Source organism: Rhinolophus sinicus, chromosome 17 (assembly GCF_057876585.1).
Source record: "Rhinolophus sinicus isolate RSI-liver-muscle chromosome 17, RSI-T2T, whole genome shotgun sequence".
Lineage (NCBI taxonomy): Eukaryota > Metazoa > Chordata > Mammalia > Chiroptera > Rhinolophidae > Rhinolophus > Rhinolophus sinicus.
In genome coordinates this window covers 122848471-122869885 of record NC_142517.1, presented here as the reverse complement: position 1 = coordinate 122869885, position 21415 = coordinate 122848471, and the positions used below count along the sequence as shown (strand labels likewise).

The window sequence follows — 21415 nt, the reverse complement described above, 5'->3', positions numbered from 1 at the left end:
GGCCCTGTGACAATGACAGTGTGGCTCTATGACATGTCAGTGTGGCTCTATGACACATCAGCGTGGCTCTATGACATGTCAGTGTGGCCAGGCTGCAGTCCAGTCCCCAGAATGCCTCTTCTAGCATGCTTCTGGTTCAACGACCACAAGGGATATTCTTTCCTGAGAGTCAGAGAACAGAAAGGGGCAGTGACCACTTTGCAGCATACATATTCTACAATGTAATTAAAATCCATAATCAGCTGACTGTAAATTACTCAAAAGGGGCATTTTCCTGGGTGGGCCTGACTTCATCAGTTAGAAGCCCTTTGGGAGAACTTAGGCCTTCCCGGAGCAGAGACTCCAAACCGCAGTGGGGGCTACAATTGCTCTCCCTTCCCCTGGGCCCCTTCCTAACTGCTGCCTGGGACCACAGGCTTCGGCTGGTGTCTGGGGGGTCCAGCTTGCTCCTCATCGGCCTTTCCTGACCACCTGCCTCTGGACTTCGGACGTGTTTGGCCAGCTCCCATGATGGAGTAAGCTGACTCTTTGCATGGTATGTGTGTGATTTATGTTTTCTCCCTATTGGCCCTGCTTCTTCAGCTGAACTCTGAATGCTACAATCCTCACCTGGACCTTCTACTTGGTCTTTTATACTGGCAGCCCCACAGGGTAGCACCCAGAGTGGTGACAAAATCAATTGCCGACATGGAGAGCTGTCCCGCAAGCTGCAGCATGTTCTCTCCCTTTGGGCCCCACAACCTTAATGAGCCCTTTGGGGTACCAGTCTCTGTGGCTGATGATTTTGCCAACTACAGCCTCTAGCAAAGGGAGGCAGCCTGTCCCCGGAGGCGCCCCTGGATATCTGGGACTCCTCGTCCCTGGATTCTCTTGTTGGATTGACAAGGGCCCAGGTCACAGGAGAATGACCACTAGAGTACAGTGCAGGCCCAATGGGGGACATAATGGGCTTCTGTTAGTTTTATAAAAGTTCCCTTCAGGGAATAGTTGTTAATTAGAAAAAAATTGAAATTACAGCTACTGGAATGGGACACACAGATATTTGGGGAGGTAGAGGAAGAGAAACAACCCTGGCATCTATGGGGAGAACAGTGTATGGGGGGGATCACTCGTTAATGATCTGTTCTTCACAACTGCCCCTGGAACAGTCCTCAGGAAGCAAAGTACCCTGGAGAGGGTCCCCCAAACTGGTGTAAGCACCTTAAATGTAACTGACGCCTGAATCTGCCAACCCAACAGATGGCTCTGACTACAATATGATCAGCATTACCAACAAGTCTATCAGGAACAGGTACCCCAGCTCCTGTACCTCTCATGCACAACACCTGTCAGCACCTCCAGGTATCTTCTCCATGCCCCCTCAGCCCCCCCATTCCCACAGCCATAGCACAGGCATTCCATGGGGCAAATGCCACTCAGCTGGTAGCAAAACAAACAAGAAGGATTCAACTGACTGACCTCCGGCAGTCCCTCCAAAAACAAGATCTAAATGCAATGATACACGCTCAAGTGAAAACCCTAATGACAATCGGCTGACCAAAGGTCACACCGGTGGCCCTGACTACCTGTGTCCTCCGAATCAAAATGACTTTCAGTAAGGACTAGTCCAATTTACTAAAACTCATTTTTAATGGTCAAACCAGTAAGTATCTGACTTGGCTTCTTAAGAAGAAAAAATAAGTCCTGCTTTTAAATTTGGTAGGGAGTAACCTTCAGCCACATGAAACAGTTTTCAAATAGCCAAAACAGAACTAATATTCTCTGGAGGAGAATGAGGAACAATGACTCTTTTTTCAGCTTCAATAGTCACAACTCTAAGTTAAAAATTCAGAATCCATGGTGATTCAGAGAAAATAACAATAAATTTTAAGTGGCAGTGTCCTATACTTCCGCATCTGGAAAGATGGAGTTGATGTACTTTTCTCTATACCCTCTGCTAAGTACAACTAAAAATCCTGGACATTACAAAACCAACATAAAAAGGTCTGAAAGGTGGCAGACTGGCTAGGGACCTCGAGACCCGAGGAACGACACCGTGGCGAGGTCCCTAGGTTTTCATATACGTCAGACATGAAGCTGATGAAGTCGGCAACCTGTACCCTCCAACAGATGCAGGGGAAAAAAGGCTGCACAAAAGCCTGCTCTCCCTGGCCACGGGACCAGGCAAGAGGCAGCCTAGTGGGACAGAAAACCTTTAGATAATAAGCACTCTACTCCAGCCAGAAATCACAGACGAAACTGTGGTCCCACCCACACTCGCAAAGGTGGAGCTGGAGCCTAGATTTCTACTTTCGCAGGCTTTAGTGAGGAGCCCCCCTCCCCACCCCACCCCACCCACAGGCTGATGTCAGAGAAGGCAGCGTAGGGAGCTGAGCAATGAGCCTGACCCCCAATCCCAGAGTCAGTGGAGACCACCTGGGAGCTCGGCTGTCCACCTCCACCAAAAGTAATGCAAGACCCCTCCCCCTCCACCCTGGGCAGGTGCTAAGCGTTTAGCAGGGTTACTCCATTGTACTGCGACCTTGCCACCCATTCTGCTTGGCCCGTCGGCCTGCAGGGACCTTAAACTGACACTAGTCCCCTCATGCAAGCACATACCCGAGATAGCAGCCTGCAGAGTCACAAGCTGATAGAAGTTCCTGATAGGAGTCCTCAACAGCCCTTGTGATCAACAGTTTCCCCTGCTGCCTTTCAGTGCCTTCCCCTGGGGCACCCTTTAGATAAGACCCCCGTGGGGCTTACCAGAGCCCCTCACTTTTGGTTTGAATTGACCCATCAAGCCTTAGCCTAGAAACCCCAAAGCACTCCACCCACAGACCCAATTCCAGGCATGTGGCCCGGGTCCTGCCACGCTCTCTGCCCTCTGCCTTGACCTCACGTGTGGCCCCTGAAGAGCACCATGTACCTCCTTCAGGACTTGTGAATAATAACCTTCTCTACTTCAAATTCTCTTGCAATCTTCGGTTGAGCTCAGCATCCGGCATCCTTTGCTCCATTTAACCAATGTTAATTTAACTAAGTCATAACAGATAGTGTCAGAGGAGGCCTGGCAATGAGTCAGGACTTTCACAGACACCCATCCATAATAAGGCCACCCTAACCTGCACCCCAGTGTCTGTGGAAGACATGGAGGAAGCAGTAAAGAGGTACTTGTACCCCTCCCAAACAGAGAGGTATCCTGCAGAGGCCTAGTAGGGATCAGAACTCCCACCCGACCTCAGGGCTCAACAAGGACCAAATCAAGAACCTAAACTTTAAGCCCCACCTGTAGTAATAGGTCAGCAGTTCCCCTTCCTCTGTCAGAGGGGTACCAGAAAAAGTCACTAAAACAGGATACTTAAATAAGTTCGTCTCAGAACATAACACCCAAAACATCCAGGTTTCAACTGAAAAATCACTCAGCATCCCAAGAACCAGGAAGATCTCAACCTGAATGAAAACAGGCAATCAAGTGATGCCAACGCCAAGATGACAGAAATATTAGAATCATATGACGCAAGTTTTTAATCATAAAAATGCTTCAATGAGCAATTACAAATATGCTTGAAACAAATGAAAACTTAAAAAGTCTCATAAAAGAAAAGGAAGCTATAAAGAAAGAAATTTTAGAACTGAAAAATACAATTCTGAAATTTAAAAACTCAATGAATGGGCTCAAAAGCAGAATGGAGGAAACACGGGAAAGAATCAGTGAACTGGAAGATAAAACAACAGAAATTACCCAACCTGAACAGCAAGAAAATACTTAAAAAATAAATAAATGAACAGATCCTTAGAACCTGTGGACTATAATAATCCTGTCATTAGAGTTCTGAAAAGATAGGGTAAAAGGTAGGGTTAAAAAAGAAATAGCTAAAAACTTTCCACATTTGGTAAAAGATAAAACCCTATAGACTCAAGAAGTGAACCCCAAACAGGACAAACCTAAAGAAATCCCCTCCAAAACACATCATAATCAAAGTTCTGAACACTAAAGACAAAGAAAAAATCTTGAAAGCAGCCAGAGAAAACAAATTCAAATGACAGTAGATTTTTCATCATAAATCATGGAAGCCACAGAAAGTGGCACATTTTTCAAATGCTAAAAGAGAATAATCATCAATCCAGAATCCTATGCCCAATAGAAATATTCTTCAGAAATGAAGAGGAAAACAAGGCATTCTCAGATGAAGGAAAACTAAGAGAATTTGTTAGCAGCACAACTACCCTAAAAGAATGGATAAACAATGTCTAAACAGAAAGAAAATAATAAAAGAAGAAACTTTGGACCAACAAGGTCAATTCACCAACAAGATACAGCAATCCTAATGTGTATAAAAACAACAAAACTATTAAATATTTGAAGAAAAAGCTAACAGAATTGAAAGAAGAAATAAGATAAATCCACAATTGCAGTTGGAGATTTCAACAACCCTTTCTCATCAATTGATAGAATAACTAAAGAAAAAAGCAACAGGAATATAGAACTCAACAATACCATCAACCAATAAGATGTAACGGACATTTATAGAACATTCCACTAACAACAGCAGAATGTATATTCTTTTCAAGTGCCTGCAAAATACATACCAATAAGACCATATCCTGGGCCATAGAAAAACACATAACAAATTTAAAGAAGTGGAGCGGCCAGCGGCCAGTTGGCTCAGTGGTTAGAGCGCAGTGCTCTAATCTCAGGGTAGCCGGTTGGATTCCCACATGGGCCAGTGAGCTGCGCCCTCCACAACTAGATTGAAAACAACGATTTGACATGGAGTTGATGGGTCCTGGAAAAACCCATTGTTCCCCAATATTCCCCAATAAATTAAAAAAAAAAATTTAAAGAAATGAAATCATACAGAGTGTATTTTATTACCTCAGTGGAATCAAAACAGAAATGAAAAACAGGAAGATATCAAGAAAATGGCAACACTTGGAAACTAGGCAAGTGACAGCTATACAATCTCTGGGTCAAAGAAATTAAAGGAAATTTAAAAATACACTGAATTGAATGAAAATAAAAAGTACAACATAAAATTTGTGGGACATAGTTAAAGCAGGACTAAGGGAAACTTACAGCATTAAACGCATACGTTAAGTAAGAAAAAAAAAAAATCTCAAATCAATAATCTAAGCTCCCACTTCAAGAACCCAGAAAAGCAAAACAAACCGAAAGCAAGCAGAAGGAAAGAAATAATAAAAAACAGAAATCAATAAAATTGAAAACAGAAAGACAATAGAGAGAAAAATCAATGAAAAAAGAACTGGTTCTTTGGAAAGATTTTTAAAATTTGACAAATCTTGCACAGGATTGGAAAAGAAAAAAGAAAATACAAATGACCAATATCAGCAACAAAACAGAGGATATCATCACAGACTCTGCATACATCATGAGGATAAAAGGGAATACTATGAACAAATTTACATATGCAAATTTCACAACTTAGGTAAAATGAAACAATTTCTTGAAAAACACAAACTACCACCACTTACCCAATATGAAACAGAAAATTTGAATGACCCTGTACCTATTAAGAATATTGAATTCATAATGCTAAAACTCCCAAAAAATATATCTCCAGGCCCAGAAAATTTCATTGGGGAATTCTACAGAACACTTAAAGAATTAACATCAGTTCTACACAATCTCTTCCAGAAAACAGGAGAAGAGGGAACATTTTCTAATTCATTTTATGAAGCTCGTATTTCCATAACAAACCAGACACGTTATAAACACATAAAAAAGAAAATTAGGGGCGGCTGGTTTGCTCAGTGGATTTGTATGCTGAAAACTAAAACTGCTGATGAAAGAAATCAAAGAAGATCAAAATAAATGGAGAAATATACTATGTACATAGATTGGAAGACTCAACATAGTAAAAATATCAATTCTCCCCAAATCAATATACAAGTTTAACACCATTCCTACCATCAAAGCAAGATCTTTTGTAGACATAGACAAGATTATTCCAAAATTTATATGTAAAGATAACTAGGACACCTAACATAATTTTGAAAAAGAAGAATCAATTTACCCAATTTCAAGACCTATTATATAGCTATAGTAATCAGTACTGTGTGGTATTGGTGGAGGAATAGATGCATAGATCAACAGAACAGAAGAGAGAATTCAGAAAAAGACCACATAAATATGCCCAGCAGATTACTGACAAAGGTGCAAAGGCCATTCAATAGAGGAAAGATGTCTTTTCAAAAAATGGTTCTGGAGTAATTAGATACCAGGACAAAAACAAAAAAATGAATCTCAACCTAAATTTTACACCTTATTAAAAAATTAACTAAAAAAAAAAAAGGATAATGTTAACTGTAAACCACAAAACTTTTACCAGACAGAGAGAGAGAGAGAGAGAGAGAGAGAGAGAGGACAAAAATCTTCAAAATTTAGGGCTAGGCAGAGTTATTAATTTTGACACCCAAAGTGCAATCCATAAAAAGAAAAACTGGATTTCATCAAAATTAAAAAATATGCTCTGTGAAAAACTCTATTAAGAGGATGAAAAGACAAGCTAAAAACGGGGAGAAAATATTTGCAAATCACATATCCAACAAAGGACTAGTATCTAGAATACATAAATAACTCTCAAAACTCAACGTTAAAAAAAAATCCAGTTAAAACATCTGCAGAAGACACAAAGAGACATCGCACAGAGGAGACATACAGATAGCAGATAAGCACATGAAAAGATGTCCAACATCATTAGCCATTATGGAATGCAAATTAAAATTGCAATGAGATACTACTACACATCTACCAGAATGCTTAAAATAAAAAAGTGATAACACCAAATGATGGCAAGGATGTGGAGAAACTAGATCTCTCATTCACTGCTGATAGGAATGTAAAAGGATACAGCCACAGTGGCAGTTTCTTACAAAACCAAACATGGAATGGTTATATGGCCGAGAATTGCATTCCTGGGCATTTATCCCCCCAAAAATGAAAACGTATGTTCACATAAAAATCTGTACATGAGTTATTTGGTGGCAGCTTTATTGGTAATAGCCAAAAACTGAAAACAACACAGCTGTCCTTCAATGGGTAAATGGTTAAACAAACTGGTTCATCATAGGATTGACTACAACTCAGCAATAAAAATGGAACAAAATATTGGGTCACGCAACAACCTGGATGAATCACCAGAGAAGTAAGCTGAGTGAAAAAGCCAATCCCAAAGGTTGCAAAAGACATGATTTCACTTAGATAATATTCTTGAAACAACAAAATTAGAGAAATAGAGAACAAATTCCTGGTTGCCAAGGGCTAAGGAAGAGGGAAGGGCAGGAAGGAAGTGCTTGTGGCCGTCAGAGTAATAAGAGGGATCCTTAACGAGGGGAATGTTCTGTATCTCATGGCGCTTTATTTACGGTGGCCACGACATGCAAACAACCAAAGTGTCCTTCGACAGGTGATTGGATAAAGAAGATGTGGTACATGTATACAATGGAATACTACTCTGCCATAAGAAAAGATGAAATAGTGCCCTGTGCGACAACATGGATGGATCTGGAGATTATTATGCTAAGTGAAATAAGTCAGACAGAAAAAGTTGAGAACCGTATGATTTCACTGATATGTGGGATATAAAACTGAAAACAACAATGGAACAAGACAAACAAACAAAGCAACAAAAACTCATAGACACAGGAAATGTTCTGTATCTTAAATATACCACCGTCAGTGTACTAATGGCAGTAGGTGTTATGGTTTTACCAGATGTTATCATTGGGAGAAAATGGGTAAAGGATATAAGAGATCTCTGTTATTTAACAGCTGCATGTGAATTTACAATTATCTCAAACTAAAAATTAACTGGTTTTTTTTTCAATTAGTTTCAAGTGTACAAAACAACATAATAGACATTTATATTAATACCCCTCTCAAAGTGATAACCCTCCTCCCCCAAGCTACTACCCCTCTGACTTCGTACATAGCTGTTACAATACCACTGACTACCTTCTTTATGCTATACTCCACCTCCTGTGACTATATATATATTTCTTTCTTATAGTTGACATACAGTATTATTCTACTTCAGCTTCAGTTGTACAACGCACTAGTCACACATCTATAGTATGAAGTGATCCCCTTGATAAGGCCAGTGCCCATCTGGCACCCTACATAATCTTTACAACATCGTTGATTATATTGATTATATTCCCCATTCTGCATTTCATATCCCAGTGACTATACTGTCTACTAATTTGCTCTTTCTAATCCCTTCACCTTCTCCCCATCCCGTCCCCCTATCTAACAACCAAGTTTTTTCCCCCTATATCTCTGAGTCTAATTCTGTTTTGTTTGCTCATTTATTCTGTTTAGATTCGACATAAAAAATAAGGAACGTTTCACGAGTTTGCATGTCATCCCCGCACAACGGGCCATGCTAATCTTCTCTGTATTGTTCCAATTTTAGTACATGTGCTACCGAAGCGAGAATGTAGCTGTTTTTTTTTAATATAGTTATAATATTATAAAAACTATGCATAGTGTCAGATGGGCACTAGACTTACCAGAGGGATCACTCCATAAATTACATAAATGTCTAACCACTATGCTAAAACTAATATAACATTGAATATCAACTACTACTTAAAAAAATAGCCTTGGCGTATAAAGTACAGCACAGTGAATATAATCAATAATATCGTAATAACTAAGTACAGTATCAGATGGGTAATACTTATTGGGGTTATCACTTTGTGAGGTATATAAATGTCTGTTTTGTACACTTGAAACTCATAATAAAGTAAATAAATCAAATTCACCTCTAACAACCTAATTCCAAAGCATTTACCAAGCACCTGTCATGTGTAACTGGGAGCTAAGGAAACAACAAAGAAGACAACGTAGATTCAGAAGAGAGTTTATCCTTCTAATGAAGTTGAACAAGAACTACAGTACTGAACGCAAGATGCCTTCATAAGGTGCTCATTATTCCTGCCCATAGTCATAAATATTTCTAAACAGCACCTGACCAGTGAATGACCAATTTATGTTTAAGTAATTGTAAAGAAAGGCTCTTCCCTTGCTGACTACCAGCCAGTACAGAGCTCGTCCCCACCAGGACCCCCTGCTCCCAAGCCCTGGTCTCCGTGCCTCACCTCTGCCCAAAGCACCACCTACCATGTTGGCGGGACAGAAAGAGGACAGGGGAAACGAGAGGATCATACACTTGTGTGACACACACACACTCACTCTTCTCTCATGCCCAATTCCTCTGAATCTGAACCCCCAAAGAAAGAAGAGAAAGGCACAGGGGAGGGACTGGTGAAGACCTCCAGCTGCCAGGCTCCTCTCACTACAGTTACGCTATCAGAAAAGGAAAAGAGACACAGGAGGAGAAAAGAAAGGGGGAAAGGAGAGAAAAGCTATGCTGTATTCTCATCCCACGTCCTCAGCTCTTACCTCAGCCTTCACAAAACAAAGGCCACCAACTCGGCTCACCTCTCTCCACTCCTTTCCCAGGAGCATTTCCCAAGGGCCCCCTTCCCTTTAAAACACACTAGTCTCCTCCCAGTTTTGCTAGAGCCAAGCCTCAGGAGTCACATTCTATGAAATTAGAAAATAAATACCGACTAAATATAATTCACCAATTGTTAATATTCTAACCCTTGCCTTCTAGTAAAGCTTTACTGTAACTGTAGTCCATTTTTTAATGATAGGTTACTTTTAGAATTAGAGGTTTAGTTTATACCAAGCAACCTAATATTAAACTACTATTCACACCCATTGGGCAATAGCTGCTTTCCCTGCTGTTACAATATATCTTGCCTGTCTGGCTTTACACTGAGACCCAGGAAGTAAAGCCTCTGAGAGTCAAAATTGGAATCCCAAGAATGTGAGGGTTAGCTGCTTTACTCCAGCCCATAGTTTCACATTCAGTTCTAATAAACTTAGTTGGTTTCCAAGTTCATGGCTATTGAGAAGGAATACATTTTACAGAGAAAAAGCATGCCATGCGCTCACCCACCATTGGCTGAGTGCCTAAGAAGTGCCAGGCCCTTGGAGATAGGCATCGACCAATACACAGTGATCCCTACCTCCCTGCCTTATGTAGAGTGGGCTCAGAGAGGACAAATGCAAATAAAAATGACTGTAAATAATTACAAAATGTGACAGTTGTTAACAAGGATATAAACAGAGCTGAGGAACTTGCACTTTCTCAGGATACGAAGAGCAATTTCCTTTCCAATACTGTTGAAATCCAGAATAAAACACTGCATAATTGATTGACCCTCAATATACTCTAAAAAAATTTTTTTAATTAAATCCTAGATCCTGGCTTGTTACCACCTCCTCATGTTAAAAGCAGAATGCCATTCCAATCACCTGGAGTAGAAGTAGTAAGTGGAGGGCTTAAGGTAGCATTTCCATAGGTGGCGATTACCAAAAATGGGTCACTGAGAAGTGAAGCAGGAAGTAGGCTAGAGAGTAAGCCTTCAGCTACTTCAAAACTAGGCCTAGGCTGGGCCCTGACAGACACTCTTCCTTCACCTTGTCAAGATCACTTAGCAAGCACCCTGATCCCTGGGATCTATAATCCTTACTAGTTGCATGCTTAGTTGCTTTGGGCAACTTTTGTAGACCAGGTGGCACAAAACCATATTGTGGAAAATGGGTTTTTTAGCAAAGTGGAGTATATTCCAAACAAGGAACCAACAAATCAACCCCACTTAAACTGGAGACTGCCAAGTTAATTTAAAACACTAATCTCGCTTTCTACAATATTTAATTCCAGTCTAAACTCAATCACACCAACCAATCTTTGAGGAATATTTTTTAAATTATATTATCAGAGGTACCTAATCTTTTCAAAGATGCCAAACACAATAACCTAATGTCAAAACCTACTGACTAAGAGATACCGCTGACTGCAAATCTGACCCACAGAGGCAATCTGAATTTCCGTCAAGAAAGCTGTAAGCCCATAAGCACCAAATAATGGACCAAAAGTGAATCCAGGCTTCATCTGGGCCTCAGAAGGAAAAAAGCAGCTCTGAATTGTCATTTTGGAAGAAATCTACACTTCTTACAGTTCAAATATAATTTCCCCCAGTTTAACTCCAAGACTTGTTATTTTGCTTGGTTTGCTTTGTCAAACAAAATTATTCATAGACTAAAGATTCTAGATTTGTTCCTTGCTACTGTATCTCCACTTCTTCCCATAAAAGCCAGATCTACATTAAGTTTGTAGTCGGAAAGCTTCCACCTGGCCTTTCTTTCTAAACACTGCAGCTGTAATTGGGGGGAGAGGGGAGGGAATGGGGTTTGAGATTTGTAGTTCAGTCCTCTTGTTACAAATTATGAATCGGAGAGGAATGATCTCTTTTTTAATGATCTCCAGAGAATTTTCCGTCAAGCACCCCACTTCACCCAGCTCCTCCGTAACCACCAGGAAATTCTCCCCTTAGTTTCTTGGGCACCATTCTCAAACTCCCCCATCTACCTGTGCCGCTCCTTTCAGTTCCAATGGAGAACATCAGCCTTGCGATGACCCGACCCCTCAGACATCATCCTCTGCTCTAAAGCCTGTGACTTCCAGTCTCACTCAGAATTCATGTCAAAGTCCCTATAAAGACCAAGCTCTGCATGATCTGGCCAGCCTGCCAGTCTCATCTCCTCCTACTCTTCCCCTCACTCCTTGCTCACATCCTTACACTAATTGTCTACCTGAAATGTTCCTTCCTCTCCTTTGGAGGCTTTCTCCAATGTTACCTCCCCCTCCACCCCCACCTCCCCATGTAAAACTATAAACTTCCAACTTCTTAGCACCCTAACAAACTTCCTATTTAACTTATTTTATTAACTATCCCCCCCAATGTAAGTTCAAGGAACGCAAGGATTTGTTTTTTTCACTGCTGTTATCCCCAAGGCCCAGAACGGTGCAAGTCACCTGACAAAAGTTCAGTAAATATTTGTGAATGAAGTTAAGATTCATTCACTTAAGGACTGTTTGCTGGGCACCTGGCTCGGGCCAAGACTGTTCAAGTCAAGACAAGTGAGCCACTATCCCTGACTTGAACGCCCCAGATGGAGAACTGAACCACAAACAAAAATGTGCAATACAAGGCTGGAAACTGAGGCCACGTGCAGACATGCTAAATGCTCAGATTGAGAGAGAGACCTCGGCTTCGCCTTTCTGGGGACCGGCCCAGCTCCCCACCATCGCGCAGTTCTCCAGGGATATCCTCTCGGTAACGGGGACGGAGAGGTTACTCGTCCAGAGGGGCTACTTCCGGCCTCTTCACGCCGGGCACAGGATTTAACGACACAAATTTAAGTCTCTACTCTTCAGCCTCCGCCCCCTCTCCTTTGCTCCAAGGCCCGCTCCCCACAGCGGCCTGGGACTGAAGCCCGCTGGTCCCAAAGCACTTTCCCCCTAAGCGCTCCCTACTTCCGCGGTCCCCACCTGCTCCCGGCGTCCCCTTCGGCTCCTCTCTGCGCGAGCGCGAGCGGCCCCACGTGGGATCCGGCTAACAGGGCAGCGCTCAGCGACTGGCCACGCCCCCAGAGTAGAGCAGGTTTCTGATTGGCTGCCCCTCGCTCGCCCGAGCGAAATTTGGGAGGCTTGTGACTGTGCCTCTAACGGCGCTGCCAGTGGAGTCTTGTGCTACTGCTTCTTCCTCGTCGCCGCTTCCGCTGGCCCACTGGAATTCTTGCAACCAACCCTGCCGGCATGTCTCAGGTATAACGCGTGCCCAGCCTGGCTGCCGGAGTGCAGCGGGGCGGGGGGCCGGTGCGGGGACCATTCTGCAGGCAGGGCTCCGCAAGGTCTTTTCCTGCTTGGCTCCGCTTTTTCTCCTGGATCCATGCCCAGCCCTGACTCTGGAGAGAGCCTTGTGAGGGCAACTTTGCGGTTTGGGACTCCCAACACTGCACCTACTCCGCAACTGCTGGGAAGTTGCCCATCCGGTGGACTTCGCGTAGAAGCAGGGATAGGGGTCGGAGGCGAGGGTCCCAGGTAGAAAGATGGGAGCTAGAGAGTTGCGTGGATTGAAGGAGCAACGGGAATGAGTCCCCTGTCCGGAAGGACTAGACAGGAATAGGGGCACCATGCGGAGCAGGGAAGCAGTGGCTGAGAGCTTGGAGGTCAGTGAAAGTTGGGGCCGAGTGTCCGGCGTACGGGAAGGAGAGAGTGCGCCCGGGGAGGAGTGACTCAGAGGCCTTTCCCTCGCTCGAATGTAGACGCTGTGTAGGCGGACCTCTGGCTTCTCTCACCTCTCACCAGTGCGGCACTGGGACAGAGGTTGGCGCTGGACGCCCCAGCCCCAAGGAAAGGGCGCTAACGAATTCGGGCCACTGACCCCGATGTACTCATTCCCTGTCCCCTTCTCAGCTGTTTCAAGCACCCTTTGCGCCCCTACACAGGTCAGGGCTTCACTGGGACATCAGCCATTCCCCAGTCTGACCCGGGTGTGGCCGGGCAGTTTGCCATGCTGCTTTTCCTGCTGAGTGTACTTCCACTGCAGGCAGTCTTTGCCTGCCTCGGTCACCACTGTATTTCCAGTGCCTGATACCTGGGAGAGTTGAGAGCTCCCTATACGTAGATGTTGATCAATAAGTGAACCAATGTGCTTCCCCTCTTTGTTTTGCTGAATCTTCCTAGCTGCCCTGTTGAGAGAGGAGAGGGGGGCCCTTGGGGGTGGGGGGAGTGCTGCTTTTCCTCACCTACATTGCAGGAGGAGTGCTGCCGCTCCAACCCCACCTCCCCATTACTGAGCTCTAATCAGGCCTTTCCTCCCCCTCACATTTAGGCCGAGTTTGACAAAGCCGCTGAGGCTGTTAAGCACCTCAAGACCAAGCCAGCAGATGATGAGATGCTGTACATCTACAGCCGCTACAAACAAGCCACTGTGGGTGATATAAATACAGGTATGCTGAGATAAGTGTGGGAGGGCCCCTGTTCACAGCAGGCTCAGCAGCCTTGATTGGTGCTGGAACTCTTAGTCAGTGGGAATCTCACTCAAAACCACCCAAGGTCCTACTCTTGGGTGGGGCATGGTGATGTTTCATGATGCTCCTGGGGTTTATGCTAGGAGAGGTTCCCCAAAGATCATGTTCCTGGATGGGGTTCATAGACCCTGTACTTTTCTTGGTATCTTGGTAGCTCAGCTAGCAGAACTAGTTTTTTAAATCCTAGTTTTGGAAGGACTTTACTGATTATCAAGAGCATTTCCCATCTACTTGGGAAGACGCATAGGCCCCAGCTTGGAAGAGACTTGCTCCAAACTCTCAGCTCAGTACTAGGTATCTTTGTTGAAACATACTGCTTCCACCCCAGATGGGCAAGATCAAAGTCTTGAAGCACTTGGCAGCCAGGCCAAGCCCAGTATCAGGAGCCGAGAAGCAGCTGGCTTCTTGGGGCAGGTTAGAACGTTTGTGCTGAAACAGTTCCCGATGACCATTTATTCTCTGCCAAAAAATCTTGATACAGATTTTGAGGCCATAGTTTTGGACTACCGTATTCTACAATACTGCCTTTCTTGCCCTGGCTGGTTTTCATTCTGCTCCAAAGTCCCTGAAACTTGTGTATGTACTGAGGCAACAGCAGGGTGCAGTCCATGGCAGGACAGAAGGAAGTCACCCCTACCCTTGTTCAAGAGGGTGAGCATGGCCCCCAATTCCTCTGTAGTTGGGGTGGAGGGTGGAGCAGGTGTGTTGGCTGCCAGCCAGCTGGAAGCAGGAGAAGGTGCCAAATCAAACTTGGGTTCATATCAAGGGCTGGGGTGAAAAAAGTCTTGTGGCAAAGGTGAGTTTTACACTGGATTTATAAACTCTGTATCCTCCCAGGGAGGGGAAGGAGAAATGAATTGGGGTGGGGGAGATCAGATCAGCCAAGACGCTCTTCTGCTAAGCAATATTTTCACAGAGTCTGGCCTCTGCCCTGCTTTCACAGAGGATAAGCACGCTGGCTCGGGAATAGATCGCTTCCTGATCAGGGCGTTATCAGCACCCCCTCGGACTGCATGGTGCAATACAGTAGCCACTAGCCACGTGTGGTTATCTGAATTTAAACTGAAAATAGTTCAAATTTTAAAAAATCAAAAATTCAATCTTCAGTTACACAAACCACCATTCTAGGTGCTCAGTTGCCACAAGTGACAGGTGGCTCCTGAGTTGGACAGCACGACTTACATTTCCATGATCGCAGAAAGGGCTGTTGGGGGGTGCTGCTGTAGGATTTGGATGATGATGCTGCAGGTACACCTCCCAGGTATCCCAGAATGCTTTCCTGAAAGCACTTGGGAAGACTCAGTGTTCCTCAGACATGGTGGTCCAGGCTGTGGGCACCGCGATTGCTCCCCTTGCCTTTGTTCTCAGTGTTGCAGTAAAATCGTCAGCAGGGAGGTAGTGTGTTTCCCAAGTGCCGCCGATAACAGGTCTGTAAGAATTAAACCATGGTATAACTTAAAGAAACCTTGCTGTCAGGGAAAACCTCCCACACATCAACAAGAAATAGACTAACAATTTGGTAAAACAATGGGGCAAGGATATGAGCAGACAATTCACAGAAAAGAACACCCAGGTAACAGATAACAATAGTGCATGAAGGAGAGAAATGGGGTGGGAGGGAAACTTCATAGTCGTCCCCTTTGTAGCATCTGAATTTCAAGCCATATGCATGGATATAGTACTTGTTTTCTAATTACACTTTTTAAAAGGAGAAATGTGGGGGTTATTTAACTTATAAGACAGGATTCCCTAGTAATGAGAATAGTTTTCCTCCTATTTCCTCTAGGTTTTAAGTTTGGATTTCTATATACTGTTCTAGGCCCATTTACCTCCATGACAGAATGTAGAAGGAGTAGATGTAATAAAAGATGGCTTTCATGGCAAGAAAGTTGATAACGTTCTCCATTAGAACTCGAAGCAGATCTAATGTCTTTCCTTTTCTTATTTAAGAACGGCCTGGGATGTTGGACCTCAAAGGCAAGGCCAAGTGGGATGCCTGGAATGAGCTGAAAGGTAATTGTTCTAATCAGTTTCCTTAGTTTGTGAAGCCCAGTAATGAAATACTCTTTATTATGGGTGATTAAAGGGGTGAGGAAAGAAAACAAAGTGGATGAGGCACATGTTGGAAACCAGGTTGACCGGTGTCAGAATGGAAAAAAACTGGGCCACCTACTTTTTTTCCTAATGCCATTTCTGCCTTTTCCGAAAGCACCATGTCTGAGCAGTGGTATCATCTGGAGAGGATGAGCTGGGACTAGGCCACTGAAAAACAGATTAGAAGGTGATATAGTTGGCAAGGGCTTTCTATATGTATTCGGAATAAGGGGTGGTTTCCTTCCCATACCTTCCTCTCCCCCACAATGCCAGGCAGTAACCCCATAAGCCAAGCAGCCCTCCCACTTCCCTTCCAGCCAGAAAGGCACAAAAAAAGAAGGGAATGAGCTAATGCATGGCAAGGTTCTGGCACCTCATAGGCTCAGTGAATGGAGCTATTATATGCTAAGCTACAGCAGCCAAGAAGTGTTTCAGCTCCTACTATATCACGTGCCACCTGCGACAGCAAGACCCAAAAGTTGGCACCAAAGTGCCTGCCAGCTTTTGTGTTCTTGCTAGCTAGTTTCTGAATAAGCCCTCTGTCTTCCTGCAAATGAGAAACCCTTCAATTCAAAAAGGGCCAGAATACAATAAAAACACTCCTAGGATTTACTAAGTAACTAGAACGGGAAAGCCTGTCCATTTTCATTGAGCATTTCCATACCATCCTCGGGCCCCATGCTCCCCAGTGCTTTAGAACGTGCTCCAATGCCCAGCAGGTATCTCTCCGTCGCTATGGCATCCAGGAAGATAGATGTTGCTCTCTCTCAGGGATATAGTCAGTGTCCCTTGTACAGCAGCAAGAAAGCAAAGATTTGCCTTATTACCCTCCAAAAGCCAGCTACTTTTGCTCAGAGTTCTCAAATTTTTTCTTATAACTTCTCTCTGGGGAGAAGAGGGTGCCAGGCTTTGCTTTTTCACTGCCAGCTTATCAACTCTGGGAGACAAAGCTCAACAGAGAAATGCTTGATAGGCCAAAGCCAACCCTGAGAGGCAGCAGGACCGGTAAAGTCACCTGGCTCCCATGTTAGAGTTTCCTGCCTGTCGAGAGGGCCCAACCTTTCTCCCGAGGCTCAGGTTAAACCACTCACTCATGACAGTGGGGGCCTCACATGGCCAGTAGGCCAGTGGCAGGCCTCAGGACAGCCCTACACACATTGGTTCAGTGCTCTATGGAGCATTCACTGTTGGCCAGACTCTTCAAATACCTCAAGTCAAATCCTGGCCAGGTCTCTGAGATGCAGTAAGTAGGACCCCCCACTTCACAGGTGAGAAACTGAGCCTCAGCGTGTTAAACCAGGGATGTCTGGGTATCTAAAGATGCTGCTTTTCTATCATGCTGCTTCTCTGACCGACAATCTGGTTGATTCTTTACAGGGACTTCCAAGGAAGATGCCATGAAAGCTTACATCGACAAAGTAGAAGAACTAAAGAAAAAATACGGAATATAGGGACTGGATTTGGCTGCCAGCCACGCATTTCATCTAAACTGATACCATGCCTTGTTTTTCTAATACTGTGGATGAAGTGAAATAACACAAATAACCTGTTAACCCACTTCCTCAACTCTGTCCAGGGTATGGCTCTAACAGATGAGGGGCTGAAACGGTTACTGACCTTGCTGACTAGTTTTTATCTGTAGATCAATTAAAAGTGCATTTGTTACTTTAAGTCTTTGGCAATCTGGTTTCTTGAAATAATTTACTCTGTTCCAATCTCACTTCCTTACTTCCTTTTTCTAAAGATTTTCCTCTGGACATGTTTGAGCTCACCCTCCACTGTATTCTGCAGGGGTGTAAGGCAGGTGGTCCCACGTGTTCCGGGCCTGGAGTGCACTCACCTCCCATTTCTTTCTCCCTCCCAATTCCAGCTGCACCCATCAGGCAGGCTGGCTGAGGCTTCAGTCTGCAGGTACTTCCAGCCCTCTGTCAGAAACATTGCAGGCCTCCTACACTGAGGAAGGCAAGGTTGATGAGTGTTTGAGGTTTGTCTCAGGTCTAACCAGTCCATGGTTACAGAGAAAATGAGCAAGGGCAGAAGCCCCAGTCAGGAACAAAATGTGCATCTGCAGTAGGGCCCACAGGCAGCTGGGCCGCCAAAAACAAGAGGGAGGGAGATCAGGACCCAGGGTAGGCCAGGGGTTAGGCTGCAGAGAAGACCCTGGAGCTTGACCCTGGAGGATGTAGTTGCTTAAAAGTAAGAAGGGCCGGCCTGGTGGCTCAGGTGGTTAGAGGTCCGTGCTCCTAACTCCAAAGGCTGCAGGTTCGATTCCCACATGGGCCAGTGGGCTCTCAACCACAAGGTTGCCAGTTCAATTCCTCGATTCCCATAAGGGATGGTGGGCTGTGCCCCCTTGCAACTAGCAACGACAACTGGACCTGGAACTGAGCTGTGCCCTCCACAACTAAGACTGAAAGGACAACAACTTGACTTGGAAAAAAGTCCTGGAAGTACACACTGTTCCCCAATAAAGTCCTGTTCCCCTTCCCCAATAAAATCTTTAAAAAAAAAAAAAAAGTAAGAAAGAAGAAAATGAGATAGCTGTCAGACGTTTCCCTTCAGTCATTTCCATAGCCCTGCAAGAGAGATAATACTTCTCGCATTTTTCAGGTGAGGGTGCTGAATGCTGAAAGGAATTCAGGAGAAGCTCTCTGAGACCAGTCAGTTCCCAGTTCTTTCCTCCAAAGCCCGTGCCCTGGTCTTAAACATAGTTCAGCCTCACACCAGAAGAACACTGGGGCCTGAGCATTACAGCGACTTGCCCAAGCTCACTCAGCTGGTGAATAAACTCAGAACGAGCATTTAACCCTGGTTCAGAAGCCTGGACTCCCCAGGGTGGCTTCTCACGCATGACCAACACTGTAGTGGGAGAAACGGGAACAGTAAGGAGGGCAACTGTGCTATGGCTGGAGTATGGCATCCCCTCAATGTAAAACGGGCCTGGGTCGTGGAAAGTCTTAGTAACCAAGTTGCGAAGTACAGAATGTGACCATAGGTGATGAGGGTCATCAGCTTCTGAGAACAGGGATTCCTGCTGTCCAGCCCAGCCTGCCCGTGGAAAACTCGCCCAGCAGCTCAGGTGTAAACAGGGAGTTTGTCCCAACAAAGCAAGGGGGTCAAGGCCCAGACATGCGGCACAGGTGAGGTGACTTCCTGAGCAGCAGTGTCATTTATGTGAGAGTTAGTCTTTCCCGGGTGCTGATGTGACTGAGGACACAGGGGGCAGGAAGCCTAGTCCTGCTCTCCCCCCAGCTAGCTCCACTGCACCCAGACTGCCAAGGTCACCAACCTCAGGCATCTGTGAGCGCCAAGGAGGCAGAAGGGAGCCACAGCCACTCCCGTGTCCCCATATCTAGATCATCTCCTTCGTTTAGACACTGGCTGTTTCAGGAGTAAATCAAAGGAAAAACAACCTTAAATGAAGTCCAAGGAGTGGTTTTTGTCCAGACAGACCTGGCTCCAGGGTCAGGCCGAGCACATTTGCCCAGAGGGTGGCAGTGAGCATTAAATGAGGTTATGTGAGAAGCTCCTGGCATAGAGTGGGTGCCCAGTGTGTGGCACTTCATCAGTTTTTCTCACACCAGCTTTCAAACCAACGCTTGTCCCCGGCACATCCCTTGCAATATCTATGGGAGTCAAGGACCGAGTACAGGAGCAAATTATCACTCCTTTGGTAACACCGAGAGGGTGTGGATAAGAGAAGCTTCTGCCCTATTTCTAGCTTGTGAAAGGCAGCCAGGGCCTGTAGGCGTGTGCTCAGGAACCATCGCTGCCTCACTGCTGGCCCGAGTCAGAGAAAAATGGGCCTCTGCCTAGGGAAGCCCTGATAAAGGCAGTGCCGTCGGGGGCTTGACAGTTTCACTGCTAAGACTTATGATACGGGATAGTTCTCCCACAGAGGCGGATGGGAGAGAACCACTGTGGGAGTGAAAAGCTTAGATCCAAGGCCCATCCGCCCACCACTGGTGTGGCCTCTGATTAATGGTTGTCATTTGCTGAGAACTTGAAGGGCCCCTCTCCCACTCAGGTTCTTTGTGTGGTTCTCGAAGTTATTCCTGTGGTGCCTTGAGCTGGGCGTTACCACTCACTGCTGTGCTCATTATTCAAATGAGGAAATTAAGGTTCGGGTGATAGGAAGTGGATCCAAACCCGGGGCTCTCTGGTCAGAACAGCCCTGCTCATCCCCTTCTGTCACATTCCCTCTCATGACTGCTGGCTGCCACTCAGCTCTGTATCTCCACGGTCCATCAGCTGATGAGATTGACCCCCAGCTCACTAAGCTAGCGTAAGAGTCTCTGAAATCCCTTGCCTGCTGTGCAACTCCTTCCTGAAGAGGGGCTTGGAAACACAGGTCACGTCTCCAAGGCTGAAGTGGGGCCCTGATGAGCTGTACTTTTTTGAGCACCTCAGGTCATGCTGAGGCTCTGCCAGGTTTGGGAGGGGACCTTGTCAGTCACTGGAAAGTAGTGGTACCGGTTTCTCAGAAACTAATGGTGGTGTGATGTTGTGAGAACATGTCCCCAGTTGCCTCAGGGTCTGTGCCTGCTCGCATGGCTCTGCAGACGTCCATGGACAGCCCAGGGATGTTTCACAGGGTGTTACTCGGGAACACATGAGGCAATGAGGAACAGGGTAGGACACAGTCTCACCCTCCCCTCTGTGGGGCGCCCACAGTACCCCCGTGGTACTTCTTACACCAATCTGCTTTGATGACAGACTTACCTGTGAATCCCACTTTGGTCTCTCAAGTGCTAAATCACGTATCTTCTTGGAGCCACATTTCCTTCATCCAAAAAATGTGCTGATAAAGTGAGTAAAGTGTTAAGCACAATAGTTAGCAAACAGCAACTTGCTAGCAACCTGGAGATCTTTCCTAGTGTGCGTAATTTACACTCAGTATTTCCCTCCCCACTATCTGGACACGTCTTGGCCTGGAGCCACAGAGTGGTCTGCTCCCCACTTTGGCAGTGCTCCAATAATTTTGGGGTCCACCATGCAAGTAAGTGTGGGTTGTCCTAGAATGTTCTCCCCACAGCAAAGTAGTTCCAAGATCCTAAAGCCTGGGAACTAATGCTGTAAATCAGGGAGCAAACATCTCATGGGGCATGGAAAGGCCACTAATTACAAGCCCAATGTACATAGACATGGGGCAAGTTATGTCACCTCTGTAAGCCTCAGTTTCTTCATCAATAAGATGGGACCGAGTAGAAGGTCATGAGTCCAGTGTAGATAGGAAGGAAAGTCACAGGAGGGGGAAGAGAAGGCCCTGGGGGTGGCTGGCTTGACAGAAGTCAGGCTGGGATGTTGAGAGGGGGTGGTTTAAGCAGCCAGGTGATTTAAAGTCCTTAAATTTAAATTACAGGTATT

General features: G+C 45.2%; 2 protein-coding genes and 1 non-coding gene across 11 annotated transcripts in view; 1 reads left to right on the top strand and 2 right to left on the bottom strand.

Annotated features, from left to right (window-relative positions):
* Positions 1–12486, bottom strand: part of C17H2orf76 (chromosome 17 C2orf76 homolog) — a 67931-nt gene extending 55445 nt beyond the window's left edge. For 4 of the 9 annotated variants that reach the window (XM_088794604.1, XM_074335309.2, XM_074335332.2 and 1 more), the window contains exon 1: positions 12126–12404. The gene's annotated coding sequence lies outside the window, so the exon portion shown is untranslated. Of the gene's footprint in view, positions 1–9406; positions 9538–11447; positions 11571–12125 lie in introns of those variants that run through there. The other 5 variants (XM_074335321.2, XM_074335316.2, XM_019714908.3 and 2 more) reach the window with 5 other exon arrangements.
* LOC141568017 (U6 spliceosomal RNA) lies at positions 8331–8438 on the bottom strand. Its single transcript, XR_012491033.1, has one exon. It is a non-coding gene; the product is annotated as a U6 spliceosomal RNA (small nuclear RNA).
* Positions 12487–12534: 48 nt separating the features above from the next.
* On the top strand, positions 12535–17719 carry DBI (diazepam binding inhibitor, acyl-CoA binding protein). The gene is made up of 4 exons (XM_019714913.2): positions 12535–12686; positions 13756–13873; positions 15905–15967; positions 17426–17719. The coding sequence occupies exons 1-4, from the start codon at positions 12678–12680 to the stop codon at positions 17497–17499; spliced, it is 264 nt and encodes an 87-aa protein (XP_019570472.1). The 5' UTR covers positions 12535–12677; the 3' UTR covers positions 17500–17719.
* The last annotated feature ends 3696 nt before the right edge of the window (positions 17720–21415 follow it).